This window comes from Myotis yumanensis, unplaced genomic scaffold (genome assembly GCF_028538775.1).
Source record: "Myotis yumanensis isolate MYYU_CA2020_CCGP unplaced genomic scaffold, mMyoYum1.0.hap1 SCAF_5, whole genome shotgun sequence".
Classification (NCBI taxonomy): domain Eukaryota; kingdom Metazoa; phylum Chordata; class Mammalia; order Chiroptera; family Vespertilionidae; genus Myotis; species Myotis yumanensis.
In genome coordinates this window covers 66,909,831-66,923,835 of record NW_027223756.1, presented here as the reverse complement: position 1 = coordinate 66,923,835, position 14,005 = coordinate 66,909,831, and the positions used below count along the sequence as shown (strand labels likewise).

The 14,005-nt window shown below is 38.6% G+C and overlaps 1 protein-coding gene across 3 annotated transcripts in view; it reads left to right on the top strand.

Moving 5' to 3' along the window:
• LOC139010677 (probable ATP-dependent RNA helicase DDX60) overlaps positions 1–14,005 on the top strand; it is a 103,628-nt gene that overhangs the window by 62,378 nt on the left and 27,245 nt on the right. For all 3 annotated transcript variants that reach the window (XM_070415444.1, XM_070415443.1, XM_070415442.1), the window contains exons 25-29: positions 1,833–1,957; positions 6,127–6,285; positions 8,497–8,644; positions 10,032–10,184; positions 12,731–12,835. In XM_070415444.1, the coding sequence (XP_070271545.1) occupies positions 1,833–1,957; positions 6,127–6,285; positions 8,497–8,644; positions 10,032–10,184; positions 12,731–12,835 (690 nt within the window). The remainder of the gene's footprint in view (positions 1–1,832; positions 1,958–6,126; positions 6,286–8,496; positions 8,645–10,031; positions 10,185–12,730; positions 12,836–14,005) is intronic.

The following is a 14,005-nucleotide window of genomic DNA, read 5'->3' as shown; positions in this document are numbered from 1 at the left end:
GGGGTTTTCATCTTTAATTTTCATTTTAGGATTATAAGCTGAACACAATGTCTAGTGATTCTGTGGTAAAATAAAAGGAAAGGCAGGAAATTGATCTTTGTCTCCTATAGCATGTGACAAAAGCTATTAGTTCCTGATAGATGTTTTAACGCTTAAGAACAGATGTGTCACTACCCACCGAGTCAGTGTTCTTGGGGCTGTGGCAACATAGCTATTGGAATCATAGTTAACAGTAGCTGAGAAGACTATTTTACTCTTTTATTGTCTTGGATATTTTTAATGCTTTGAAATTTTAATTTGTATAAACTATTTGTGTATTGAAACCTTCACCTGGAGTCAGAAAAGTTATGCATATTTATTTTTTAAGTAATCACTGGTCTTTATATTTTTGAAGTTTGTTTTATTGCCACATATTGACGTTTCTGATTTTTAGGGAGTGATATATATATATTAGACTTTTCTCATGTGACTTTTTTCTATTATATTTTGACTTAGATGATCTCTCCCCATTCAGAAACATAATATAATTGAATTACTTTTAAAAAATTCTCACCTGAGTATATGTTAATTTTATAGATTTTAAAGAGAGAGGAAGGAAGAAAGAGAGAGAAGCATCAATGTGAGAGAAACATTGATTGGTTGCCTCCCGTATGCCCCTGGACCTGCAACGTAGGTATGTGCCCTAACCGGGAATTGAACCACAACTTTACTGTATAGGGGATGATACTTCAACCAACTGAACCAGGGCTAATCCTCCTATCTAATAAAGAGGTGATATGCAAATTGACCATCACTCCAACACACAAGATGGCCGCCCACATGAGGTCAAAGATGGCCACTCCATGTGGACACAAGATGGCCAGCAGGAGAGGGCAGTTGTGGGCGATCAGGCCAGCAGGGGAAGACAGTTGGGGGGATCAGGCCAGCAGGGGAGGGAAGTTGGGGGGTACCAGGCCTGCAGGGGAGGGCAGTTAGGGGCAATAGGGCCTGCAGGGGAGGGCAGTTGGGGGGATCAGGGCAGCAGGGGAGGACATTTGGGGGGGACCAGGCCTGCAGGGGAGGACAGTTGGGGGGGACCAGGCCAGCAGGGGAGGACAGTTGGGGGGGGGGACCAGGCCTACAGGGGAGGGCAGTTGGGGGGGACCAGGCCAGCAGGGGAAGGCAGTTAGGGGCAATAGGGCCAGCAGGGGAGCAGTTAGGCATTGATCAGGCTGGCAGAGGAGTGGTTGGGGGTGATCAGGCTGTCAGGCAGAAGTGGTTAGGGGCAATCAGGGAGGCAGGCAAGCAAGCAGTTGAGAGCGAGCAGCCCTGGATTGTGGGATTGGGTATAAACAGGCAGTCGGACATCCCTCAATGGGTTCCAGATTGGAGAGGATGCAGGCTGAGCTGAGGGACACACACACACACACACACACACACGAATTTCATTCACCAGGCCTCTAGTTTACTTATATTTTTTTCTGCATATTTTGTCATTACAAATCTTTAAAATGTATTTGGAAATAATTTTTCTACATGACATGGAGAAAAACAAGTTCACCCTACCTCCTGCCATAGTGAAATCAGTATTACTTACAAAACTGATTTATTTTGCTAAAAAATTGCATTTTATATTGCACATATGTCTGTGTACATATGTTACCAATTATCTTTTTGTTCTCTAGTTGTTGATTTGTAAACTTCTTTGAGGATTCTTTGCCAAGGTTTATGATATAATTAATATGTATTATTTTTATCATATATTACTTTAAAGATCATAGCAACATAGATTAAACAACAATGAAAATATTTTAGTCAAAAGTAAAAATTTCTTTCTTTTTTTATTACTGCAGGCCAAACAGGTCCTGAGGAATCTTAGTCCCAAACCAGTTTCTAGTTCAGAAAACATGATACAAATGTTCCCACTTCTCATTGAAAAGCTTAGGAAAATGGAGAAGTTACCAGCACTAATTTTTTTGTAAGTCATTTATTTTAATTTTATTTTTAAATTAAATTTATTGGGCATTAGTCATTTAAATCAAATTGCTTTTATTTGTAATTTGTATTATACTCATTACTTTAAATTGAGGAAAGTTTTACTAACTTTACTATTGTAATATAGTATTCATTACTATTTTTGGTGCCCATTTGTTCTAAGAGTGAATTTAAAAATACACCTTTCTAGTCTAATTTTTTAAAATTGATTTCAGAGAGGAAGAGGGGAGAGAGAGAGAGAGAGAGAGAGAGAGAGAGAGAGAGAGAGATATGTTGGGAGAGAATCATCAATCGGCTGCTTCCTGCATGCCCCACACTGGTAGTGAGCCAGCACCCCAGGTGCCTTGTCTGGGAATCAAAACGTGACCTTCTGGTTCATAGTTGGATGCTCAACCACTGAGCCATGCTAGCCGGGCTCTAATCTAATTCTTAACAAAATATTTTCACTTGTGTTTTTAAAAATTACCTTCTTTATTTAATTCCCTTCTCCATTTCTTGTTTTTTTTTTTTACTCTTGTATTTTTATCTAAGTCTTGTTAAATGCCTAGGTTCAGTAAATATGTAGATTTAGTAAATTCCTAGGGACTTTGAAAAACAAATTGAACGTTTATGTGTGCAAGCATCCCACATAAAATTAAAGTATTCTTACAATAAGCTAGAATATTTATTGGTGGGATATTTTATTATTTTAATTTATAATTATGAGAACTATAACTTACAGGCATTGATACCTTGATAAATTTTATATTCTTATAGACATGAAACAGCTTAACATTGAATGTAATTGTCCAGTTTTGATCAAGTATAACTTATACCAAAGTATAATTCATTAAATGAATAATACTATATCCTAGATTTGAAGATCTATTCATTTTGGGATCAAAATGGAATATTTTATTTACTTTTGACAGTTTCAAACTACTTTAAGACATGGAAGCTATATATAAATAAGGCCACAGAATCTTGCTCAGGTGGCAAAGTTTAATGACATTTGTTCACACATAAAGAGACAAATAGTAATGAATCATCATTGGTGATGTTTATTTAAAATAATGTTGTTATTTGAATATATGGCTGTGTTTGGATAATGCAATAACATTGTTCCTTTACCTTTGTTTTGTTGAGACAAGAAAAAGAAAATTTTGAACCAAGAATTTATACAGCTCACCTTCTTTATTTTCAAGCATGGTTACAGGTTTTAGTTAGAAACAAACATGATTTAGAACCTCTGGGATATTTCTGAAGGTCTAATTGCCAAAAATAACTGGATTCATTTTTTATATAGATATACAAAATTAAAATATTTGAAAGTACAGTATTTCACAAAAACATCAAATGTTTAATTCTGCTTGAGTTGCTGAGTTTTGGCATATCTTTATGGAAGTTTGGGTTCTCTACAAGGCATACTGTGCAAATCCTTGGTCTTATACAGTTGTATTTAGTCCTAAAAAGCCCCAGCTCATCAACAAATTTGAGGCTTTGTCAGGGCTCAATCTGTACCTCATGGAGATTTTCAAATAATAGCATCCTTGTCAACCTTTTCCAATCTGGTCTCAGGGAAAAATGCATGGACCCTGGTTAGTGTTTAATGACTGTATTAGCCTGTGCTTAGAAGCACATTCTTTAAGGTCAGACCCAAGTCTGGAGACTACTTCTCTGCTCCCTGGTAGCTCTGTCACTTCTAGACAGCTTCTTAATGGTGTTTAGCCTTAGTTTCCTCATTTGCAAAATGAGGAAAGATGATAAAAATAATAGGGTCAGGGTAAGAATTAAATAAAAATAAGTTATGAAATCACTTAGTATAGTACTACCTGTTATTGGCTAAGGCCCAGTCTCTAGACATTTGTTCTGTATAGGTTATCAGAGAGATTTAAGAGGAAATGTTATTTTCAAGTGATCCATTTTATTTTATTTTATTTATTTTTTTAAAATATATTTTATTGATTTTTTACAGAGAGGAAGGGAGAGGGATAGAAAGTTAGAAAAATCGATGAGAGAGAAACATCGATCAGCTGCCTCCTGCACACCTCCTACTGGGGATATGCCCACAACCAAGGTACATGCCCTTGACCGGAATAGAACCTGGGACCTTTCAGTCCGCAGGCCGACGCTGTATCCACTGAGCCAAACCTGTCAGGGCCAAGTGATCCATTTTAATACATGAAGTACTATGGTGAAAATTACATTTCTTAATACAGAATAGGTAACTTATATTCATGTCAAAAGAGAAGCAACATAATGTAAAGATTAAGAACACTGGCTTGGAGGCAGGACTCTGCCATACAAGCTGTGAGATTTTGAGCAGGTCAGTTAATCTCTCTATGTCTCCATTTCTCATCTGCAAAATAGGGATCTTCATAGTGCCTTCCTCATAGAGATGTATTATACTAAATGAATTAATATACTTAAGACATTGAGAATAGTGTCTGGCAATAGTAAGTATGGTGTTTACTGTATTTATTATTTTGTCTACTACATGACATTTCTTGCCATGTAGCATGAACTGCTACTTTCTCTTTTAACTTTTTTTTTTTGTTAATCCTTGTCCAAGGGTATTTTTTCCATTGATTTTTAGAGACAGTGGAAGGGAGGGAGGGGAAGAGAGATATAGAGAGAAACATCGATGTGAGAGAAATACATGGATTGGTTGCCTCCCACCGGCACCCCAACTAAGGCCAGGAATGAACATGCAACCCAAGTACCTGCCCTTGACCGGGAATCCAGAGACCCTTCAGAGTGTAGGCTGATGCTCTACCACTAAACCACATCAGCCAGGCACTTTCTTAATCCTTCTTTCACCAGAGTGTCAATTTATTTACTCTGTACTAGCTATCATTTTCTCTTCATGTTATCTCTGTAAACACTTTAGAAAAGCCCTTTGCCTTACAAATTATATTGGAAAAACTTTATTGTGTAGACCCAAACTGTGATGAGCCATAGTTAGTATAATGGAGTATACTGATCGTGTCTATTGGCTACTTTCGGGCATTTTTCTAATAAAGTATTATAGCATTTACTGCATTTTACTAATAAAGCATTATAGGGTAATACAACTTAAGTGGATGTTTCAGTCTTCTTGTCAAAAGCCCTAGCTTCCTGGTACAGAGCAATGTATGTGGTATGAAGATAAAGAATGTTTGATTTTACTTTCTCTAGAAACATTTTGCTCTTCACGTACCAGGAAAATTTGGTCGGTAGCATTTGCCTAGTTAATAGTTCAGGCCTGAATGGGCCAAATGGCTACAAGGGGACTAGACTAGTTTAAATACCAAAGTGCCAGGAAGTCTGTTGTATGTCAATTATAGCTCAATAAAACTGGTGGGGGAAAAAGAATGCACTAAAATTCACAAAAAAATTGGCCATCACAAAATCTGAACTTAAAAATATGTAGTGCCTGGATGGCTTGGCTCAGTGGTTGAGCGTCAACCTATAAACAAAGAGGTCAAGATTTGATTCCCGGTCATGCTTGGGTTGCGGGCTTCATCACCAGTGGGGGTGGGCAGGAGGCAGCCGATCAATGATTCTCTCTCATCATTGATGTCTCTATCTCTCTCTCCCTCTCCTTTAAAAAGAAATATATATATATATATATATATATATATATATATATATATATATATATATATATATATATAATTTATCTATCTATCTGTTTATTTATTTACTTATTCATTCAATAGTAGAGGTCTTTGAGTCTGTTATGGACAGACATAAAGATAAGTGCAATTAAACACAAGAACAACTACAACAACAATAAAAATAAATAAAAGAGCAAACTTTTCATAAGGGGAGGAGGCATTTCTCTTCTGTATATTTATATATATGGAGAGAGAGAGAGAGAGAGAGAGAGAGAGAGAGAGAGAGAGAGAATATGAGAATGAATTCATTGTCTTCTGTCCCTTCCCTACTGGACAGGGAAAATATCCATGGGCTCTCATTGCTGTTGCCTCAGGAGGGAACAGTGGGGAACTTCTTATGTATTATAAGGTAATTACTAAGGAGTCTTGTGTGCCTATTCAGGATAAAACTGATAAAGATAGATATTAAAAACTCAATAGATATATGTCAGGATGGTAGCAGTAGGTGGAAATATGACTGCATTGTATTTACAGTACTATTTTCAAGGCAAGCTTTCTTTTCATTTGCTTCCAGATTCAAGTTAGGAGCTGTAGAGAAGTGTGCTAAAAGTGTCTGCACTTTTTTGGAGGAGAAGCAAGAGAGAGAAAGGCCTCCCAACGCTGATAAAGAAGCCTATGACATGGCTAACAAACTTCGAAAAATTAAAAAATCTATCGAAAAACAAAAGATAATGTAAGTATTTAACTAAGCAAAGTGGTGGTTTAAAGGTGGAAATACTTCACAATTCCCATTAGGAAACATACACTGAATGTGTTACAAATAAGTTGTAGTTATTGGGGCGTTTTTGCAAATTAGGTAAATTTGGGTGAGAGAATAGGGTAAAGATAAGTGGCAGTAATTATATATTTCTAAGGTGCGTAGATCAGTCTTATTTAGGGCTTGGGACAGGCAGGACCACAGCCTAGAATTGTTAGACCATATACCTGGCATAATCATTTCTCAAAATAAGCACATCTTTGATACCTCACTCTCAGCTAGCCTTAAGCAGTCTTAAACAAAGTCTACCCACATTGCTGTGGGCCACATCATAGAAGTGTCACTGATATACCGTCACAATCACATAAGTGACATAGACTGAGCTTGAGAATGGATTAAAATGCCAGTTTTATGCTTGGTAGAATTTTGCTCCTTTGACTCCTCTTTTTCGTTCTTGGTGTCTAATTCTGACAACTCTAGTCCAAAATATTTATTCTCTTCATTATCCTCTCCATCTTTAGTCACTGCCTGGTTTAGATGCCCATCATGTCTTCCTTGCAGAGGTCTGTTTTTGGGCCCCAGAGCCTTAAGGTTCACCGCTCTCCAATCTAGCTAACCAATGATCTTGCTAATATCAACTTGATTAAGTTATCTCACACTCAGTAGTCTTCCTTCTTCCTTGCTTAAGACCTGAAAAGTCCAGGCAGAGACAGCATAGGAGGTATAAGCCTTTTCAGAAACTGATATTCTGATTAGACAACTTTTCTTCAGGTCATTAGAAGCCATCATTTCAAGTTAAAGAGTGACCACTAATTCAAACTCTAAAAATCTCAAGAATGTTTTAATACCTTGTTTAGCCACATCATTATAGTGAGGGTGAGTGGGGGCCTTGCTCTGGACCCTGTGCTTTGGAGAGTACCCCTGTGGCCCTCCTCCATCTGCATCCATTCCCATCAAGTTGTGAGTCTGTGGAGCTTAGGAGGCCTGCCACCTGGAGCTCACTCTTACCCTTTTAAATTCCAAGATGTTATGGAGCTATATTTGTCAAGGTAGGAGGATGGAATGTATTATTTGATAGTGTATGTCCTTGATTTAAAACTTATAAATAGTTAGACAACAGTATGTGGGCTTTCATTATTCCTCTGTTCCACCTTCCACACACATCAGGGGCAGGCCTTTCCATAGTCTTGGCATTCTCCCTTGAGTTAAGGGTAATGTTAGCTGGAAGTGAGAACACTTGATGATAGCACACAAGTGAGCTCCTCTTCTTGTATTTGGAGTTGACTTATATACACAGTTAACAGGCAAATGGAAAAATGTAAGAAAGGATAAGTGATCTGGGTATCTCTCAAAGGCTATTACCCTGGAGTAAAGGATAACAGGTCATAGGTCAGATTTCTCAGTGGCACCTTCTGACATGGGTATATCTGTGTAAGGGATTTATTTAACTACGTGCTCATGAGGGACTGTAAGACAGTCAGAGAAGCAAAAGATGGAAAATGAAGAGGATAAGTAAGGATTCGGGTTTTGCTACAATATTGCCTAAGCCTGGTCCAACAGAGAGACCTGGGGGCGGGACAGAATTGCCCCAATTTGCGTCAAGGTGGCTGACTTTTGTACCTCCTCTCAGTCAGTTACTAGCTGTAGGCCACTTCCCCATTTCCCAGAGAAGGTATAACTTCCCAGGAATTTCCAGGAGATTGTTGTCAATTGAGGGCAATTCTCCAGGGAATGGAAAAGCCAAGAGCCCTTAACAACCAAACTCAGAGCAGCTGTAGCAGCCACCACAAGGAGAGGAGGAGAATGGCCTGCAGTTGGCAAGGAGGACATCTACTTTACCCACAAGCCTAGTGTTATGAAGGCTAAGAAAAGGAAAATGATCATCACTTTAGCAGATGAACCACTTTAGCAAGGGGGAAGCGAGGTCATGTGGTGGAAGTGGATTTGGCAAGACTCCTTTTAACAAGGAAACAGAGAAAATATGGGTACATAATAAAATTTTTTGATAGGGAAAACAAATTTCAGAGGCCAATGAGGAAGTTCATTAGAGGAAGAAGACTGAGTCAGGATAGTGCAGATGTACACATGTGTGAATATCTGGGTTACAAGGAAGATTTGGGAAGTCTTGGGCTTCCTTTAGTAGTCACATTTGACTACTAATTACTGACAATTTATTTTTATGAACAGAGATGAAAAAAGCCAGAAGAAGCCCAGGAAAATGGATAGAAGCCTAATACATGAAGCTGAACATAACAGTCTACTCAAGATTCTAGAGAAGAACCTGGAAATCCCTCCGGAGTTCACCTATGCTGACAGAAAGACAGTGGACAGCGAGGTGAGCACTCCCAATGAAACGGTGCTTCAGGGAATGATTTCACAGCAGCTCTTAGTTCTCAGTGATAGCGTGGAAAGTAAAAACGAAGAGAGATCCCTACCAGGTTAGACATCTCTGTCTATGACCTCTTGGCCACCCATGATTCTTAAAGGCTCTGCCGAAAAAAGGTCTAAGAAGGATTTATAGATTATTTCTTGCTTGTTAATCATTAACCCGTGAGAGTGCCTGCCTTTTCATTATTTGTTTCTGTGATACTCTTTTTCGCAGCTTGAATTCTGGACTTGAGTCTCACATGCCTCATTGAAAATTTGGGCACCTGTGGTCCAGTATACTTTATGCAATGTACACAGAATCTCTCAAAATCAGAGGCTTTTTATATTATAGTCAAAACATTCCACCAAGAAAAGCATTAGAATATCTACAAGTAGTATGCCATTTCTTTTTTAAAAAGGTTTTTCTAAATAAAGTAATTGATGCCTATGGTAGACAAGTTTGAAAATACAAATTAGTAGCAATGCCATCAATCAGAAGTAATCATTACCCTTCTAGATGAACCTTTTGTATTTTTTATTTGTGCCCTCCCCGCACCACACACACGCACATGAATACATACACAAAGTATGGATATATACACAGTATATATATATGTATATATATATCCATTCCATTGTATACATTCTTCTGTAAACTACATGGTTTCTCCCTTTTTAAGAACCAAGTATTTACATCATCATTTTCGATAGATCCTTGATATTCTACTGTATGGATGGCTGACTATAGCTAAAGTGCCTTAGGGTTTCTTTTTCTTTTTTCCCTCATAAGCAGTGTTTATCTTTGTACTTATTACTCTGTGCACAAGTGGATTTCCTCCTTAGGGCATACATATTTTTAAGATCATTTGTGACCAATTTACAGGGACAAGTAAACATTCCCAGACCATATAGGGTAAGGAACCTGCTCTTTTTGGAGATCTCTCTCTCTCTCTCTCTCTCTCTCTCTCTCTCTCTCTCTCTCTCTTCCCCCACCCCCTTCCCTGGGAACTCCTACAGCTCCACTAGAGAACTGACCTCCCTCAGGCAGGACACATCCTCTGGGTCTTTTATCTACTGCTTTGTCAGTACTTCCCACCTCTGAAGTGGTAGGGGAGTGGGGTGGTGGTGAAACAGTGCAAGATTTTCTGCTCAAAGGTTTGGAAGTGTTTCCTATAGTTAATGTGGCTGCTGTAAAATGTTCTTTGTACTCATGTTCAGTCAATTTCAAACAGTTGCCTCCTGTAGCCAAATTATGGCATACTGTGCCTGCTATTTTCACTTAAATACTTTTTATTGATTTAAAATTAAAAGTAGATAAAAATTATCAAAATCCTTAAAACTCTTGCTTCTTTCAGCTTTTGCAGATGGTGTTTGATCGAGTAAAATTCTTAAGGAAAGGTGCAGAACTGAAGGCTTTGGCAGAAAGGGGTGTCGGGTATCATCACAGATGTTTGTTTGCCAAAGAAAAACAGTTAGTTGAAATTCTTTTTCGGAAAGGATTTATTAGGGTAAGTAAATATTTTCATTCTAACATTTGAAGCTGTGCCTACATAAAACTGAATAACCATATTTCCCATCTCATTTAATTGAGAGAGAGGGTTTGAAATATATCATTCAGTTTATGATCTCTTGTAAAATTAAAACAGTCCCTAAAAAGACACTTCCAAATATTACCTATGCTGATCTTAGAACAACGCTTTGCTTTTTCTTTCATAGTATCTAGGGAATTTTGTCAGCTGTTCATATAATTTTAGCTATAGACATTCTCTCATGGGCTTGGACAACATTTTTGATGGCACTTTAATCAGATCTTTTCTCAAAATAGCTAAAAGAAGAGCAAGAATGTATCGCTTCCTCACGGCCCACGGCATATCTTGGCAGAGTTCTTAGATGTGTCACTCCTAAATGCTCTCTTATCATTGACAGTGGACAAGAGGAGGATTTCCTGAAATAGCTCGTAACCAAACCATTGTTATGTTTTATTTATGTCCCATGAAACGCATGGGGATAGTCTGGATAAATTCACAAAGAGGGTTTATAAAATTACCTAGTAATTTAAGTCTTTAACACTATTTTAAAATAGACCCTTTTCAAGTTATCCATATTACATTTTTTGTAGGATGTGCATTGTGTGTGTGTGTGTGTGTGTGTGTGTGTGTATGTTGAGAAAGAGGGGTATTAGAAAAAGAAAGATTGAGTTTGAGATTGATTTTCCTACTCTGGGTATCTTTTAATTTTAATAAATAAATGTGAGGAAAATCTGACACCATAATTAAAGGGTATATCTGTAGTCTGGGAAAAAAGCTCAAAATAGATCATTAACAACTTTGCTTAGCTTTTCTCTTAAATAATAACAAGTTATTTATTTTAAAAGTCAATAATGGGACACACTCTTCTGCATCATTATGAATTGAGGGGGAGAGGCACACCTATTTGAATCAGTATATCCTGTGTCAAAAATAGTACCTGTTAAGTAGTAGTTGATAGATCATGATAGAAAAGTGACATGGCAATAGTGATAGCTTTGTCACAAAGAACACATTTTTTAAAAGGCATTTATTCTAGTATATTCTAAATGTAATGTTCCTACCTTTTTCATTTTCATTATTATTAAATACTTTGTTGCATTTTGACAGATGTATAAATCTCTGTTACAGAATAGAGAAAATTACCTCATATACAGAACAATTAACATTAACCATGGCACATATATGATAATCAATATAAAGAGAAAGAGAGGGAAATTAGAAATATCCAGCAAAATATGAAAAAAAATAAGCCAAAATGGATCATGTAGTAAACTTTAAAGTTTTCCCTACTCCTTTTCTGGTCAGTTGTCTTGGCAATTCAGGGAAGAAATGGAACTTTATTTTGCTCTTATTATTTAGACTAGAGGCCCAGTGAACCATGGGGGGAGTAGGATGGAGTGGGGGAGAGAGACCCTCAGCCCGGCCTGCACCCTCTCCAATCTGGGACCCCTTGGGGGATGTCCAACTGCTGGTTTAGGCCCTGGCGGGTTCGGGCCTACACCAGCAGTCGGACATCCCTCTCACAATCTGTGACTCACCTGCTTGCCTGCCTGCCTGATCGCCCCAAACCACCTCTGCCTGCCTGCCTGATTGCCGCCTAACTTTCCTCCCCTGCCAGCCTAATTGCCCCCAAATGCCCTCCCCTGCTGGCCTGATACCCCCCAACAGCTTCCCCTCATGCCAACCTGATCTCACCCCTAACTGCTTGCTCCCCTGTGCTGGCCTGATCTCACCCCTAACTACTCTCCCCTGTGCCGGCCTGATATCACCCCTAACTGCTTACTTCCCCACACCAGCCTGATTGCCCCTAACTGCTTGCTCCCCTGCTGGCCTGATCACCCCTAACCGCCTCTGCCTCAGCCCCTGCCACTGTGGCTTTGCCCAGAAGGAAGTTGGACATCCAGAAGATGTCCAGTCGATCTGGTCTAATTATCTTATTACCCTTTTATTAGTATAGATATGTTAACACATAGAAATAACCTTCACAAATAAATTGTAGTGATGAAGTAAGCAATTGCTCAGGGTTTGTAAAAATATTATTACGTTCTCACAGGGAAATTCCCTTTCTATTCTAATCATTTGTTAAAAAATATTTACTGAACACTTCTCATGCGCCAGGTCCTCAGTGTGGGGAAACAATGCTGAATGGGGCTTGGGGTCTGGCACAGGCAAAGTAAACAAATAATATTACTTGAAGTAATGATTAATGCTATGAAGAGAATACTGTAGGACAGGGAGAGAAATAATGATGACAGGGGTGGTTATTTTGAATATGGTAGGCCATACATTTCTTTTTGCTATTTGAGCAGAGAACGGAATAACCAGATAAAAGACTATTTGGAAAAGAACATTATGTGCCCAGTAAAGAGTGACTGGTATGAAGGCCCTGAACTGGGAATGTGCTTGCTGTGTTTGTGGAAGAGCAAGAGCACCACTATGGTTTAATTGAAGTTCAAAATTCAGTAACTATATGGCATCTTATAGAAATCTTATTTTGTAAGGTAATTGCTTTATTCTCTTTCTAGGTAGTGACAGCTACCGGGACACTTGCTTTAGGAATCAATATGCCTTGTAAATCTGTGGTTTTTGCTCAAAACTCAATCTATCTGGATGCTTTAAATTACAGACAGGTATTGTGATCTGCATTAATTCTCTATTGCATTACTAAAATATGGCCATAAAATAAAGAAAATATGAGCCTTTAGTTTACCAACATGCTGCAGTTTATGGGCTAGCACACCTTGATGTTGAGTCATGCTTGCCTGGCATTTTTAGCTGTGGTATAATGTAAAGCTCATGAGCTGGAGGCTATGTGACCATCACTATCCAGACATGTGACCTCAGGTGAGATATGCAAACTGCCGGATCCTTCTTATCTCCAGAATAGGAATAATAATTACTGTTCCATAGATTTGCAAGAATTTAAATGAAATGATTTATAGGGAAGATACACACTGAAAGTGTCTGTGAGCATTCCCTTGTTCATTCCCTGTACACATGACATTATTGTTCTGTGGATCTTTCTTTAATGCTTTCCTTTTTGCTGCTGATACATGATCTATTGGAAAACCCCTTTCATTAGTCTCAGATAGTGGCATTGAATTTTTGCTGGGCAGTTTATTTTCCACTACCTTTCATCAGACATTCTTGGCCCCGTAGTATTAAAACAATTTTCTTGAATTTCACTTCTCTTTACTCAGATATGTCCTGTTTGTGGCATCGTTTGTCTTCATGTGGTTTCCTGGCTCAGGAACATTTGATGAATATTTTTGCTGGAGGCATCAAATTTAGGTATATCAGCCAACATTCAAGATTTTATCAAAGTGCTCCCCGTCGCCCCCTCCCCCTCCCCACCTTTCTCTCTAAACCAGTGGTTCTCAACCTTCTGGCCCTTTAAACACAGTTCCTCATGTTGTGACCCAACCATAAAATTATTTTCGTTGCTACTTCATAACTGTAATGTTGCTACTGTTATGAATCGTAATGTAAATATCTGATATGCAGGATGGTCTTAGGCGACCCCTGTGAAAGGGTCATTCGACCGCCAAAGGGGTCGCGACCCACAGGTTGAGAACCTCTGCTAAACACTTCTTTTAAAAATATATATTGATTTATTTATTGATTGGTTGATTTCAGAGAGGAAAGGAGAAGAAGAGAGAGATAGAAGCAGCAATGATGAGAAAGAATCATTGATCTGTTGCCTCCTGCACCCCCCCCGCCCCCCCCCCCCTCCCGCCACTGGGAATCAAACCTGCAACCCAGGCATGTGCTCTGGGAATTGAACCTTCTGGTTTGTATGT